This window comes from Lotus japonicus, chromosome 4, assembly GCF_012489685.1.
Source record: "Lotus japonicus ecotype B-129 chromosome 4, LjGifu_v1.2".
Classification (NCBI taxonomy): domain Eukaryota; kingdom Viridiplantae; phylum Streptophyta; class Magnoliopsida; order Fabales; family Fabaceae; genus Lotus; species Lotus japonicus.
In genome coordinates this window covers 12889562-12905156 of record NC_080044.1, presented here as the reverse complement: position 1 = coordinate 12905156, position 15595 = coordinate 12889562, and the positions used below count along the sequence as shown (strand labels likewise).

The 15595-nt window shown below is 38.3% G+C and overlaps 1 protein-coding gene and 1 non-coding gene across 2 annotated transcripts; one reads left to right on the top strand and one right to left on the bottom strand.

Annotated features, from left to right (window-relative positions):
* Nucleotides 1-1158: 1158 nt before the first annotated feature.
* Nucleotides 1159-1265, top strand: LOC130716355 (small nucleolar RNA R71). Its single transcript, XR_009011972.1, has one exon. It is a non-coding gene; the product is annotated as a small nucleolar RNA R71 (small nucleolar RNA).
* Nucleotides 1266-14196: 12931 nt separating this feature from the next.
* LOC130713735 (LOB domain-containing protein 37-like) lies at nt 14197-15595 on the bottom strand. The gene is made up of 2 exons (XM_057563532.1): nt 15097-15595; nt 14197-14965 (listed from the first exon to the last, which is right to left on the bottom strand). The coding sequence occupies exons 1-2, from the start codon at nt 15278-15280 to the stop codon at nt 14454-14456; spliced, it is 696 nt and encodes a 231-aa protein (XP_057419515.1). The 5' UTR covers nt 15281-15595; the 3' UTR covers nt 14197-14453.

Sequence of the window (15595 nt, the reverse complement as noted above, 5' to 3'; positions counted from 1 at the left end):
GTGAAGCTACCAGGATCTTTCAGTTTAGGAGGGAGCTTCTTTTGTAGAATAGCACTGCATTCCTCAGTTAACATTATAGTTTCACTCTCCTCACTTAGTTTTCTTCTCCTTGACAAAATATCTTTCATGAATTTAGCATAAGTGGGCATTTGCTCCAATGCTTCAGAAAAAGGAATGTTAATTTGAAGCTTCTTGAAAACTTCTAAAAATTTTGAAAATTGTTTTTCCAAATTCTTTTTTACTAAAGCATTGGGGAAAGGGATTTTTCCACAACCAGTAGGAATTGTTTTCTTTTCTTTATTCTCATTCACTAACCTATCTTCACTCTGTTCTTTTTCCTTACTTATCATTTCAGATTCACTTTTATTTCCAGCCTCATTCTTATTCTTTTCACTATCTTTTTTCTTTTCAATTTCATGCATCACTTTCCCACTTCTTAGAGTAACAACAGAAATATTTTCCTTGGGGTTAGGCACAGTGTTACTAGGAAACATACCTGGAGGTCTTTCAGCGAGTTGTTTTGAGATTTGACCAACCTGGTTCTCCAAATTTTTGATTGAAGCCTCTTGGTTCTTGAAATTATTGCGAGATTCATTGATGAAACTCTTGGTAGTTTGGGCTAATTCCCCCATAATGTCTTCCAAGTTCTTCTTTCCAGCTCCTTCATCTTGTTGAGGTGGCTGCCTTTGTTCCTGATAATGACCCCGCTGGTTGGAATATTGTCTTGGATCGCATGATTGAGTTGACCTATTTTGCCCTCCCCAAGAGAAGTTGGGGTGATTTCTCCAACCTGCATTATAAGTATTGGAATATGGATTATTTTGGGGGTTAGTAAGTATTTTTACCTCCTCATCGAATTTTGCATCATCATTGCCCACATGGCAGTCATCCAAACGCTTCACTATGGCATCCATTTTCTGAGACAACTTCTTATTTGAGGCTAGAACGGCATCATATGTCTCTACTTCTTGAACACTTTTCCTGTTCTGCCTGTCGTTGTTGGAATGCATAGCTCTGGTTGCCAGATTATTAATTATCTCTAAGGCATCACTAGTGGGCAACACATCAAAAGCTCCACCTGGAGCTGCAGTATCTAATTTGTCTCTGGTATAGTCATTCAATGCGGTATAAAAAATTACTACCTGATCAGTAAGAGAAATATTATGGCTTGGGCATTTCCTTAGAAGCTCATTGAACCGTTCCCATGCCTCATATAAGTTCTCTTGATCCATCTGGAGAAAGGAGTTGATCTCTTGCTTTAACTTCCTCGTGCGGGTTGCTGGAAAAAATTTTGACGTAAATTTCTTGGCTAGGTCATCCCATGATACAATACTGTGTGGAGGTTGAGACCTCAACCAAGTTGCAGCAGAATCCCTTAAGGAAAAGGGAAACAACATCAACCTTACTGTGTCTAGAGTGATTCCCTGTTTCTTCAATGGGGCGCACTGTTCTGTGAATGTAGCCATATGAGCATAGGGATCTTCGAGTATACTTCCTCCAAATTGGTGTTGGCTCACTAGGTGCATGAAGTGAGTTGGCACTTGGAAATTTTCTGGAACATCAGTAGGTGGAACAATACTTCCCTCAAATTCAAAGCTTATGTCAGGGGTAGTTATCTCTCGGATGGATCTCCTGGCATTCTGTTCTTCTAACTCTCTGTCTCGCTGAATTCTCCGGGCTTCATAATCTGCATCATATCGCCCTTCAAATTCAGCTCGAATCCTCGCCTCAATCTGTTCCGGTGTCTCAGCCATTGTTTTTGCTTGTTTTTGCTTTCTCTGTCGAGCTCGATTCTTCCGAGCAGTCTTCTCGATCTCAGGATCAAAAAGAAGGGAATTACGATCAACAGTACCTCGCATACACTAGCAAACCAATGTTAGTAGCACCAGCACAATAAAAGTAACAAAAAAAATAAAAATAAAAATAAAAATAAAAATAAATAAAGTAAAGTCTTAAAAGTAAGAAATAGGTTCTATTATTCTAGACTAAAGCGCAATCCCCGGCAACGGCGCCAGAAACTTGATAACTCCTAAGCAAGTGTACTTATTCGTTATGTAGTAATAAAAGATATCGAACTCAAGGATTGCGATTGCCTAAATTAATTTAACCTATAAATCACTAAAAAGACTAAGTAAAAGGGTTTGGGGGTAAATAATTGTTGTTGAAAACGAACTTAATTGAAAGTTGAAGAATTCAGTGAAAAGCAAGTACGCAGTATTAAAAGCAATCAAAAGGGGAAGTACCTGGGGTAGGATTTCATCAATTTCACTTATGTTCTTAATAGACTAATTAACTCATGAATTATCTAACTTATTTATGGTGCTTGCCTAAGTTTCTACGTGATAATCTCTTAACTACGCAGAACTTCCAATTAAACTGCTAACACTAATCTCTTAGTTCCTAGACGAATTTAATTGGAGAATTAAAGCATTTAGTTACTAGCCAACACAATTAGAAGTTACCCTTATCTCTAAGGCGTAGGCGTTCCTAATCAATTTCTCACCGGATCCCTATTTTCTACCGATTTCTCAATCGCATACAAAATAGCAAACGTAATCTTCATGCATAAAGATTCATATATAAAAGATGAAAAATTCATAAATAAAATTAGGATTCATGAGTCAAAAACTAAATCAAAACATAAGGTCAAGAGAATCAAACCGAACACCCCAAGTACCTACGGAGGTTTAGCCAAGCATGGCTTCCATGACTAATAAATTATTGAAATAAAAAGAGTTCTTCAAAAAGCTGAAAGTGGTGCTAGGGTTCACTCCAGAAAGAAGGCTCAAAAGCTGCTCTCAATATCAGTTACGTTCTCCTCTCTACGTTTTTTCCAATATATATATTGCTTCTGTTGCTCTATTTCCGTCTGTTTCCGTACCAATCACGTGATACCTTTCAAAAATACAAAAACCTGCTACTGCCACGTGTCATGTTACAATTGGACCAAACTTATAAGAGGGTAATCCAGTGCTCCGCAAGTCATTGTCTTATGGTGCACCTCTAATATGGTCGCGCCACATGGCATGGAACAAAGCTGCATCCGTCCAATCTCCTGCGGGTGCATGGTAACTCCGTGGACCAGCTGTACCGAATCAGCTTCCTTTTTCCTGATTTTCCCTTTTCTTTTTATTCCGAAAAATCCTAAAAAGATAAAATAAATTAGAATAAAATATTAAAAAGATAATAACTCAAAATAAAACATATCAATTAAAAATAAAATAACTTAAATCCTAATAAATCTAAATAAAAATCATAAAAATATATAAAAAATACTAAAAACCACATAAAAATTGTAAAATGCATGAAATAATCATGGAGTGACCTAAAATAACTAAAATATCCTAAATAATATATCAAAATGCATGGAAATAAACTAGAAAAATAGCTTGAACACCCGGGTCATCACTAGGCCACGCAAAGTTTGGCTCGGCTCGGCCTATTTCCCCCCCTACTTAGGGGAAACTAAGCATATTTCATTTGAACTCAACATGTGTTGATTTAATGTATAATGTAAGTTAATTGACATAGATATTTAATTATTAATGTATAAATCTAAATATAATATTGAAATTACAAGTGTAAAATATAGAATAAATTTCCTTAAATAAAAAATATAATTTCTCAAGAAATTACTTGAAGAGAAGATATTTTATAGCAATTGACTTACTATATGCTAAAGTTCATTCTAAAAGAGTATATTGTGCCTAAAAAATCTTCTGAAACCATGAAAAAGTAGACACAATATTAAATTGAAGTCTAAAGTGGAGAACAAGGGCTCAAGATTAAAAGTTTAAGTAAGATGCAAATCATTAGGTTATCATAATATAAAACATAATTTACTAGTGTATGGGGTGTTTAAATCACTCATGAGTGTAACTTTTCCCTATATTATGGACTAATTATATTTAAGATAAGTGGTTGTGAATTTTATTATTTATTTCTTTATTTTTTATAAATAATTCTATTAATTCATAAGGGTGAAGTCAAGTTTTTCTCATGAGTTATTTAATTATTTAATTAAAAAACTTCATTTATTCATAATAAAATAAAATAAAATTAATTTATATGCATCGGCCTAATAGTGTGAAGAGTTTTTCACATGCATTCAATCATATATTTTCATTTTATATTTTAATTCAACTGTTAATTAACAATTTTTTTATAGTAAACACATTCTTAAAATCTTATTGGTTGGAGGTGTAAAAAATTTGATTTTTTTTTCTCTAATATTTATATCTAGAATAGTTTTTAAATAAACTAGTGACATGGAATGATTATTGGTACGACCAATTTTAGAAGGATTGAAAACGGGGTGATAAAATACCGGGAAATAGTTGATTTTCCCTATTTGTATCATGCGTAAAAAGTGGGGGGAGGGGTAGGAAAAATAGCATGTGAAACCCATGAATCACGGTGGATAAACGTTTATTTTGTAATTAAAATGGAAGGAAAAACTACTTCATTAGCCTAATTTTTTTAAAATTGATTTAACTTTTTACCAAACGTGTACTTAACAGTATTTTGAATCGATGTTTAATACTTTAGAATAACTTCTCGCATAACAGATTCTCTTAGTAGTATTTTGTAAAATTCATTTGTCTCTCAATGAAAATAAATGAGTTTTCCAAAATTTATAACATCACAACAAAACCAAGGCGTCCCCACAAAAGCCATGGTGATTGATGAGCCACTGAACCCAAATGAGTTGTCTTCATCATCGACACCAAATGTGTTCATCTTCAATTTTACAGTTAGTTGAGAAAGCGCGCAAGCAAAACGTGCTGGTTGGAGCAAGAGTTGGAGAGCAATGTGTGGCAGAAGCGAGAAGTGGAGGAGGGCAAAGAAACTCAGTGAGGACACTAGCTAAAGAACACTAGCTATGGCTGCCATATACAGTTTAGTGTTATGTATATATTTGAATATCGATTGAGTTAACGTGAAAATATTATCATATTAATTCATAAAAAAAATCATTTTTTACTTTGGACTAGGTCCTATCCTTCGTTAATACTAGTAGTGACGTGTATCCAAACATAAAAATTAGAAAATTTGCTACTCAAATGAAACGAGGAAAGAGACATTAAAGATTAAAAAAATTCTTCACCATTATATACCAGCTTTTTTTTTTGAAAGTAACATAAATTCATTAAATTAAGCCGGCATAGAAGCCAAAGCATCAGCAGCAACAAAAGCATCAAGGCCGGGGGGCCTTCCTTTATCTAAACCAAAAAAGGGGATGCCCCCCGGGCTAAGAAGTCAGCGGAACAATTGTCGTAACGACGAACAAATTAAACATCAAAGTTTGCAAAAGACAAAACTAAATTACGACAATCTGAAATAATCAAATCAAGATATGATGAGCCTCTGGAACAACGCCGCCACCAAAGCTGCTTGCAAATAGGCTCCGGAGTGTGATTTCTTCTGTAATTGATGATTGCCAATCTGCTTTCATTGGTGGAAGGAACTTGCTAGATAACGTTCTTGTTGCAAATGAGGTGATTCACGAAGCAAAGAGTCGGAAAAAACCTTCCTTCTTTATGAAGGTTGATTTCGAAAAAGCTTACGACTCAGTAGATTGGGGGTTTCTGTGGTATATGCTCTCAAGGATGAATTTTGGGGACAAAAGGATAAGCTGGATTAAGGGATGCCCTGAACTCAGCTTCTGTGTCTGTGCTGGTGAATGGTAGTCCCTCACGAGAATTTAGCATGGAGAAGGGTTTGAGGCAAGGTGACCCACTTGCCCCCTTCCTATTTTCAATAGTTGCAGAGGGGCTGAGCGGGCTTGTGAGACAAGCAGTGGAGATGAAAAAATTTATCCCTTATAAGGTGGGTTCCAGTGAGTCTGTGGAGGTATCTTTACTACAGTTTGCTGACGATACTATCTTCTTGGGGGAGGCTACCATACAAAATATTTTTGCTGTAAAATGTATTCTGCGCTGCTTTGAAATGGTTTCTGGCTTGAAGGTAAACTTCTCAAAGAGTAAGGTTGCAGGTATTTGTGTTAAAGATAATTGGCTGAATAGTGCGGCTTCTATTCTCTTATGCCACCAGATGACCACTCCTTTCATTTATCTTGGCATACCAGTGGGGGGAAATTCGAGAAGAATCTCTTTCTGGGACCCTGTTATTAATAAACTCCAAAATAGACTATCAAAATGGAAGTAGAGACATCTATCATTTGGGGGAAGAGTATGTTTGATTAAAGCAGTATTATCCTCAATCCCCTTATTTTTCCTGTCTTTCTTCAAAATGCTAACTGGGATTCTAAAAAAATGTAACAGTATCATGATGAGGTTTTTATGGGGGGGAGCTGAAGAAAACAACAAAATAGCATGGGTTAAGTGGACACATATATACAAACCAGTTGATGAGGGTGGGTTTGGGGTGAAGGATTGGGGAACTTTCAATCGGGCTCTTCTTGGAAAATGGCGATGGAGAATGATAAAGGAGAAACATAGTTTGTGGTGTCAGGTTTTGGAGGCTAAGTATGGGGGGAGGGCAAAGCAATCTGATTCTTCTTGGTGGAAAGATGTTATATCAATTTGAAAAGATGGAGATTGGTATAAAAATTCAATTAGTAAACGGGTGGGTGATGGCAAGGAGTTTCTGTTTTGGGATGATGTTTGGTGGGGGGCGAGTAAGTTGAGATCTTTGTTCCAGCATTTGTTTATTCTGTCCTCTCAGAAGGAAGCCTCAATATTTGAGATGGGGGAATGGCGGGATAATAGGTGGTGCTGGAATTTCTCCAGAAATAGGGAGTTACTGGATAGAGAGAAGGAGAAGGTGGAAGAACTTAAGGCTTTACTGAGAAGTTTTTCTCCTCAAATGAACCGGAGGGACTCTTGGGTTTGGATTAGGGATGGCTCGGGATCTTATACTGTTAAATCTGCCTATGAAGAGCTTCGTGGAGGGTATTATGTTGATGAAGACAACTTCCATAGAAAACTGTGGTCGACTAAAGCACCCTCTATTTCGATTGCCTTGGCTTGGAAGGTGAGTTTAAATAGAATTCAGTGCAAGGTAGAGCTGGCTCGCAGGAATGCATTACCTCCTAATTCAGGATTAGATTGTAGCTTTTGCCAAAACTCTGTGGAAAGTTGTTCACATCTTTTTTCAGTTGTGACACTAGTTGGAAAGTCTGGCAGCAGATTCTCAAGTGGTTTGGGTTAGTTCTGTCTTACCTCTTGATCCGAAATTACATTTCTTCCAGTTTCGCTCCTCTCTTAGTGGTGATCATCAAACTGTTGGAGTGTTATCTCTTGTGTGGGTAGCGAGTATTTCAGCCATATGGTCTCATCGAAATAATGTTATCTTTCAGGATGAGGAGGTGGCAGTGGATAGGATTTTTGATTTAGTTCAATACAGATCCTGGTTCTGGTTAAAAGCAAGGGAGAAAGGTTTTTCTGTCTCTCACTATGAGTGGATGGTAAATCCAGCTTGCTGTATTAAATTGTTGAGCTGAGTTCTGACTCCTTCAGTTGCTATTGGTAATGTTATGGAGGGAGACGTTGGTGTAATTTTTAACCAGCTGGGTTACTCCTGTAGTGTATTGTTTTGCAGGTTTGAAGGCTATCTTGAAATGCTATTTGCCAGGGTGTTGAGCTATTGTTATTTGGGTGGCAATTGTGGCTGGATTCCAATTGCTTTCTTCCGCAACGCATTTGGAGGCAGGGTTTGGTGCGCATCTCCTTACTTTTCCAAGGGCAGATTTTGGTTGTTTTGAGGAGCTGCTCCTCTTATTTGATAGCTGGGAGGAATTTTCTTTGCAAATTTGCTACTGCTTCGGTTCTGCATTTTGGTGGGGTTTAGGTTGTTTCTTTTCAAGGATCTGCTGATTGCATTTGAGGCAAAGCTGGTAGGGTGGCTAATTTGTTATGGATCGCTGTAGTGGTGGTTATATGGAACGCGAGGAATAATTTAATTTTTCGTGGGGAGGCTGTGGATCAAGAGCAGGTTGTGAATTTTGATTCAACACAAGGTATGGTTATGGCTAAAAGTGAAATAATAGACACTTTTCTTACCCATTCTATGAATGGATTGACAATCCCCGGGTGTGTCTTGCATCTATTTAATGGAGATAATTTTCTGCAAGGGATTTGATAATATTAAAAGTGATGTGCTGCTATGAGGGTAGGATTTTTTTGGTGCTTCCTGATAGATATGGTTGCTTTATTGGTGTTACACTTGTGGATTGGAAGAAATCAAATGTTTTTTAGATGTGAAGCATGGAGGTTGTGAGATTCCTAGAGGCTGCAAAATTAAACTGCTGGTGCTAGCTGATGTGCGTGCTTTTATGCTACATTGGTATGGATATTACTTGCTGGAGGTTCTTGGATTTCACTTGCTGTTAAATGAGGTTTTTGGATTGGTTAGAAGAAAAAGACTTGGTGGTTGGGCTATCCTTGAAGGAAACATATAATGGATATAAATTGGTGGTTGTATTATATGTGGACAGCTTGGTTTTATTTACATGGATTCTTTCGTTGGTGAATTAACTTCAGCACGGATTGGCAGCTGGGTTTGGGGTGGGTTATTAGATTCCTTTGTAAACCTCCTTGAAAATACCCTCTTGACTTTTTAAAATTGGTACTCTTTTTCCTTTCTAGGTTTTCCCAAGGGGGTTTTATCCTAGTAAGGTTTTAATGAGGCTAGTTTTGTTAAGTCTATTTTCAAGGAGGTATTTGGTGGGTAGTTTCGTCATTATTAGGGCCTTTGTTTTTGTACATGTTAGTTCTTTTTTTTTGATAATCCAAATGAATATATTGAAATGAAGTACAAGGGGTACTTCAACCCAAGACAACAGAAAGTGAATAAATAAAAAGGAATGACAAAATATGGTAAAGCAAAGACAGCATCAAAAAGAGTTGCAAAAAATGAACACAACTCTCACAAATCCCCCCCCCCCCTCTCCTTGAGGAGAGACATTAGGAAATAAGCCTCATTAAAACCTTACCAGGGAAAACCCCCTTGGAAAAACCTGGTGCAGGAAAAAGAGTACCGATTTCCTAACATCAAGATGAAACCCCAAGGAGAAATTACAATACAGACCCAAACCCAATTTCTACTGTTGCCATCCAATAGTGATGTCCTTGCTCCAGACCACAAAGACACATACTGCAGCTTTACATTGCATTAGGAGTCTTTATAACCTCCACAACGAATTGAACACTGCCATAATAAAAGAGAAAACTGCAAGCCTTTAGCTTCTTAAACCTCAGAACCAGATTACTGGTCATATTAATAAGCACCTTAGGAAGGCAATTCACCCAACAATCCACCCCATGACACCCCACTGATTATATAGACAGCAAACAGATGCGCGGATTCGATTTCCATTCATACCAAGAGTATTAAAAATCATCCAGCCGAGACCTTAGCCACCTCCAAGCCGTTACTTGAATCTGTTCTAGTAATTGATCCTTGTCCAGCTCACCTCCATTAAAAACAACCATGTTCCGCAGACACCAGATTGACCATAGAACTGACATCCAAATTGCAGATTCTCCTAACTTCTGAGCTTTACTCCACCCAATTGAAGAAAACTGTAATAAGTGGACTTTCGGATTCGAGACTTGAGCCGTAGAAACACCCAACCAAGCATGACATTCATACTAGATTAACATTGAATTCGAGCAAGAAAACAGCAAGTGTGAACCTGATTCTTCTGCCAAACAGCATAGTGGGCAGATTGCTTCCAAGGCATTATGGAGTACCTGTCAGTTTAACAGATTTTCGCGAGTTTGGATACGACCTAGTAGAACCCTCCAAACGAAAGCTTTGATATTTGAGGGAACCGGCACCATCCAGATCCAATTAAACACAGGATCTGGTTCTTCTAGGTATTGATCCTGCAAAAAAACAAACGATGAATTAAAAGAAAACCCTCCTTCACCCTCTAATTTCCACCTCCATGTATCCTTCTTATTCTCTACCAGTCTAATCCCTTGCAAAATCACCATTAACTCCTCAAACCACCCCACCTCACGACCTTGGAGATTCCTCCTCCACTTGAACTCCCACTGCCACACTCCATTCACCCATTTACCCATATTGCTCACTTGCTCTCTTTTTTGGCATGACAGGTTATATAAGCGCCTAAATCGAAGCTCCAAGGACCCTGATCCCGTCCAATTTTCTGCCCAGAATTGCGTTGCATTGCCTGCAAAGACCGTTTTCTGCACACTTTCCTGAAACCATGGCCAACCATTATCCACAGTAATCGATTGAATTTCTTTCCACCAAGAGGACTCCCCACAAGAGTTACAATTTGCCTTGACCACCCTACACCATAAACTATCCGGCTCAGTCAAGAATCTCCATTTCCATTTCCCTAGTAATGCCATATTAAATAATCTTCAGTCCTTAATGCTAATTTTGTTGTCAGCTTCAGCTCCTCCTCATAAAAATCTCTCCAGTACAAATTGACAACACCCCAACTGGTAATTTATAAAAAGATAGAAAAAATAGTGGAAGAGCAGATAAGACACTCTGAATGAGGCATACTCGTCCTCCAAAGGATATATGTTTCTGTTTCCACGAAGAAAGCCTCCCCCGCATCTTTTTAATTGCCGAATCCCATAACGTCAAGCTTTTCACTCTACCACCCACTGGAATGCCCAAATACACAAACGGAATGGTCATCAATTTGCAATGGAGAATAGCTGCAAATCTCCCCAAGCTATCCTGATCAACCGCCACCCCAGCTAGCTTACTTTTGTGGATATTGACCTTAAGGCCAGAGACGAGTTCAAAGCACCTCAGTATACATTTAACTGTCTGCACATTCTGAATTGATGCAGTGCCCAGGAACACTGTATCATCTGCAAACTGAAGCATAGATATCTCTATGTCCGAGGCCTCGCCAAAGGAAAATCCTTTGAATTTCTCCATCCTTACGGCTTGTGAAAATAAGCTATTAAGACCCTCTGCCACAATCAAGAATAAAAATGGTGCAAGTGGATCACCTTGGCGAAGACCTTTAGTCATCATAAACTCCTCACATGGACTTTCGTTAACTAGCACAGACACAGAAGCCAATTTGAGGCAACTCATAATCCATTGAATCCATTTTCTGCTAAATTTCATTCTGCCCATCATATATGCCAAGAACTCCCAACTCACTGAATCATAGGCTTTCTCATAGTCAACTTTAAAAACCAACATTGCTTTCTTCATTTTCCTTGCAACATGTATGACCTCATTCACCACCACCACACTATCCAGCATATTCCGCTCTCCCAAAAAAGCAAACTGGTTATCACTAATCACTTTAGGCAGCACCTTCTTCAACCTTAATGCCAAAACCTTGGAGTTAGCTTGTCTCTTTTTCTCTTCTTCTTTCTCCTTGTATTGGGTTGAAGTACCCCTTGTACTTCTATTCAATATAATTGTTATTGCCTATAAAAAAAAATAATAAATTTAACCCAATAATAGATTAACCATAATCCACTCCTCATCTCAAAAATTGATCTTGATATTTCCACAAACCATATAGTCGGTAAGGCCAATATTGTCTTGCACCATAGCCTACGATTAATGCATTAAGTAGTATGTGACTGGCATAGCAATCTATTATCGTAAATGATAATTTAATTAATCAAATTTATACTATCCTCTCCAAAATTTCATTATTCTTTTTTTCAAGCAAAATGATAATTATATATAAATATAGAAAGTGTTGGGAAACAACCTCTCTCAACATGGGTACAGTTACCTAACCGTAAAAACTCTGCCCTTATAGCAAATTCCTCAAGAAAACCCAGAAGCATGAAAACATGCTAAGCATCAAGCTAAAAACCTAGCCTCTACCACCAGATAAGTCCCCATTAAAATCGAAAAATGACGAAACAAGTCGCTCGATACCCACTAAACAAGGACCTAACCAGTGGAGAAAACAAAATACCCACCAGCAAAATCCAGAAAACGCTATAGTGCATAGACCCATAACCTAAAACTAAAAGCATTAATCTATTCAAGTAGAAGAAAATATTAGTACATAGATTCTCTTCTCTTTTTAGTTTCATTGTTTTCCTCCCGTGTTCATTTAATGAGTTTGCATCCAAACATATGTTAATTTTCTAATATTATACTGTCTAAAACGTAAACAATGAAATTATATGGACTGATTTATATATTTGAATGGTCAAATTTAAGTGTAGGCATTTTGAATAGTACTTTTTAACACAGCTCTCGTTACTTCAAAATAAAAAATGAATGCAATAATTTCTTAAAAAATTAAGACAAATAATGTATTTTGCATCAACCCAATTACTATTCAAATTTCAAATACACACCACGTACCATCATCCACAAGTCAGAACTGCACAAACACGAGCAAGACAGCCAAAACTCGACGCTGATGCGAGCCATATACTTTGGTGGCTGGTGGAGAGTAGGGATGACAACGGGTAGGATCGGGCACGGGTTTTACAATTACCAAACCCAAACCCAAATCTCATAATCCAAACTCAAACCCAAACACAAATCTTATGAACGATAAAATGAAATCCGTGCCCAAATCCATTGGGTTTCGGATTTACCCGAAACTTAAACCCAAACTCATTAGTTACGTAACAACTCAATCCAGAACTTACTTTCATATAAAAAAAAGTGAAATTCATAGAAAGGAAAAAAAAAAACAAATACTATTCATCATCCTCATCCATCACTAAAGTGAGACAACAATAGTTTAGAGTTTACTTTCTCAAACATACAACAGTACAATTAATCATCAAACACTAAGAACAAAGTTTATAAATATATATATATGAGAATTTTTTTGTAATTTTATGTTTCGGGTATCTTTGGGTTCGGGTTTGGGCGGGTATGGGCACGAATTTAACTAATACCAAACCCAAACCCATAAATGGCTACAGTAACGGGCAAAACCCAAACCCAAACCCAAATCCAGTCAACTCGAATTTTACCCGTCAAATCGGATCGGGTTCGGACGGGTACACATGAGTTTGGGCAAAATTGCCATCCCTAGTGGAGAGATACGCACCTAGCTACCCAAGAGGCAAACATCAGATTCTATATTTGTAGCTAGGTCTATATTTTTATTTTATTTTACGACGCCCTCTATTATTATTAACAATTAAATAATGTACAAACTACAAATACAATACCGTTTACTACATTTTTAAAAATATATAAAGTTAGATTACAAATATAGAAATTCATTTCAAAAGATAATACTATGACACACGTAGACAAAAATTTATGAAACCCCTCAATTTTCAAAGAGATATTGGATAAATACCCCTTAAATTATTACTTAATCCCCTCTCCTTGATTCCTTCTCCTCCTTTGTACGACTCTTCACATACTCCAAAAGTCACACTGCTACCTCTGTCATTGTCTTTCTATTGTTTATTTACTCATTTACCCTCACACATCCAAACAATCTAACAAGTTTCTAGGATCATAGGATGTCCCCACATAGCTTCCATGCACTGGATCCACGGATGTCATGGATATTTTTACAGCCAAGTGAAATGTGTCCTATTCAGTAATTTCACAGTTAAGGACAGAAGGTTGGTTTCTCCAACGAGCTGCTCCTTCTTAATGTGACATCAAAGTTCCAACATTCTCAATTTTAAATCATCTCAACTAACCCAATTAGTTTTGGATCATATTAGGTCAAACAACATTGTTCGAAATGGCTGACACCATCAACGTCAAGTAACAATTCTTAATTTGTTTTCAAATTAAATTGTTGTTGTATTTAGACTCAAGCCCAATAAAAATACACAATATCATAGTCTTTTGTATATCAAAATTAGATTAGACTATCAATGTATTAAGTTTTATGTTTAATTTTCGTTGTCATTTTAATAATTATATTGGTGAATAATCTATAAATATCATCATAATTCTGATCGTGCAAGACCCTGACCCGTGTTGACCCGGCCAAAATATGCTTAAACATTTTCATCCAACTAAAAAACTATCACATCTCACAAAATTAAAGGGTATATAGAACCGAATTATGTTACACGCATAACCGGTAATTAAGTGTATATTTGATTTAGCGTTAGGATTAGCACGGCTTAACATACATTGAAGAAGTTGATTTTAACACGATAACTTTAATGTGAAGGGTAAATTAACTAAGAAGGGAATGGGAATTAATCCAGCTTAGAAGTTCATAAATATTTTGTAGTAAGAATACAAAATTAAAAACACAGAGGATAATGTCAAGTCATTAACTCATTATTTTTATTTAATATTCATGCCCCACAGTCACAGGTTTACATGTTTGGCAGGGTAAAAACAAAAAACAAAAACGAAGGGAGGATCACCGACGAACCATCATCTTTCTCACCGGAGAAATCCTGTGCCGGCGGGTATCTCACAAAAACTCACCGGAGCTTCAAAATCGGGAAGAAGAAGAAGAAGAAGAAACCCTCTTAAACTTGATTCACAAAAACATAAACAAAAAAGAGTCCTCAGATGAAAAGGTTGAGAACTTTCCGGTCTCCGCCGTGGGCCCACTGATCTCCGATTCCACCCTCCAAGCACGCCGTCGTGGTAACGGACTCCTCCGAGTTCATCGACGGCGAGCCAGCCCGGCGGTTACTCTCCGGAGCTTTCTGCAGGAAAATCGGCGTAAGACGGAGATCAAGGTTGATCGCCGCCGCCGCTGCCGGAAGCTTCACGTGGTCCTCCGACCGCCTTCGTTTACCGCCGCCGGCCGAAACCTTGTTGTTAGATCGCGAGCTTGTAAACCGGAAATTCGGACTCGGATCTTGGATCCTCCAAACATCCGTGTCAGAAGCCTCATCGGAGGGCGCGTCAAAACCACTAAGCTCCGGCAAAGGCCTCAGAGTCCCGCCGCGAAGCACCGTCTCCACCGCCGCCTGGCACACGTGCCAGTTCCCGGTCCAGAGTAGCCCGACGGCGCCGTTGACCGGGTTCACCGTTCTTCCGCACGCTTCGAACAGCAGAGACTGAAACAGAGCTGCACAGAAGAAGAAAAGGAAGAAAAGGAAATTCAAATCAGTTGAGAGATTACAGAACATTCAAGCGCGTGAGGAGGCGCGTGTGAGAGAGTGAGGTTGAAGATAAAGATGAATTGAATGACCGGCTTACCGGGTCGTTGGGTTTCAGGGACGTTGGAAATGAAGGACATGAGACCGGCGCGGCCGAAGAATTTGGCGACGAAGACGGTGGCGTGGCCTTGTGCTTCAGGGGTTTCGATCCACTGTAAACAAGGGCGCAGGATACATGATTCGCTGCAACCCTTCCGAAGAACACGGCAACCGTTGCAACTCATGTTTGCTTAACCAGCTCAGTTAGTTCGTTACTTTGGTTTTAGTTTTTTGCACTCTAATATACCCGAATTGTCCTCACATGTGGAAGTGGAATGAGGAGGGTGAAGAGAGGGAGTGGCAAGGGTGTTTTGGGAATGAAGTGAAGAGAGGGGATTGATGGGAATGAGAGAATGCGAGATGAAGTGCAGGTGGGATATATATAAAGGGGGAGGAGGAAGAGGAAGAAGGTGGAGGGGTTGGGTTGGGAGTTAACTATGGTTGGGTTGGGTTGGGTTAAGTTAGTGGTGAGAGAGGATGATGATGAGTGAGAAAGAGAA

What these genes read in the sequence shown, in the direction of transcription:
- LOC130713735 (XM_057563532.1), bottom strand. Translation starts at nt 15,280, where the DNA reads ATGAGTTGCAACGGTTGCCGTGTTCTTCGGAAGGGTTGCAGCGAATCA. An exon ending in CCCTGAAACCCAACGACCCG is followed by an intron (nt 14,966 to 15,096) that starts GTAAGCCGGTCA and finishes TCTTCTGTGCAG; the next exon opens with CTCTGTTTCAGTCTCTGCTG.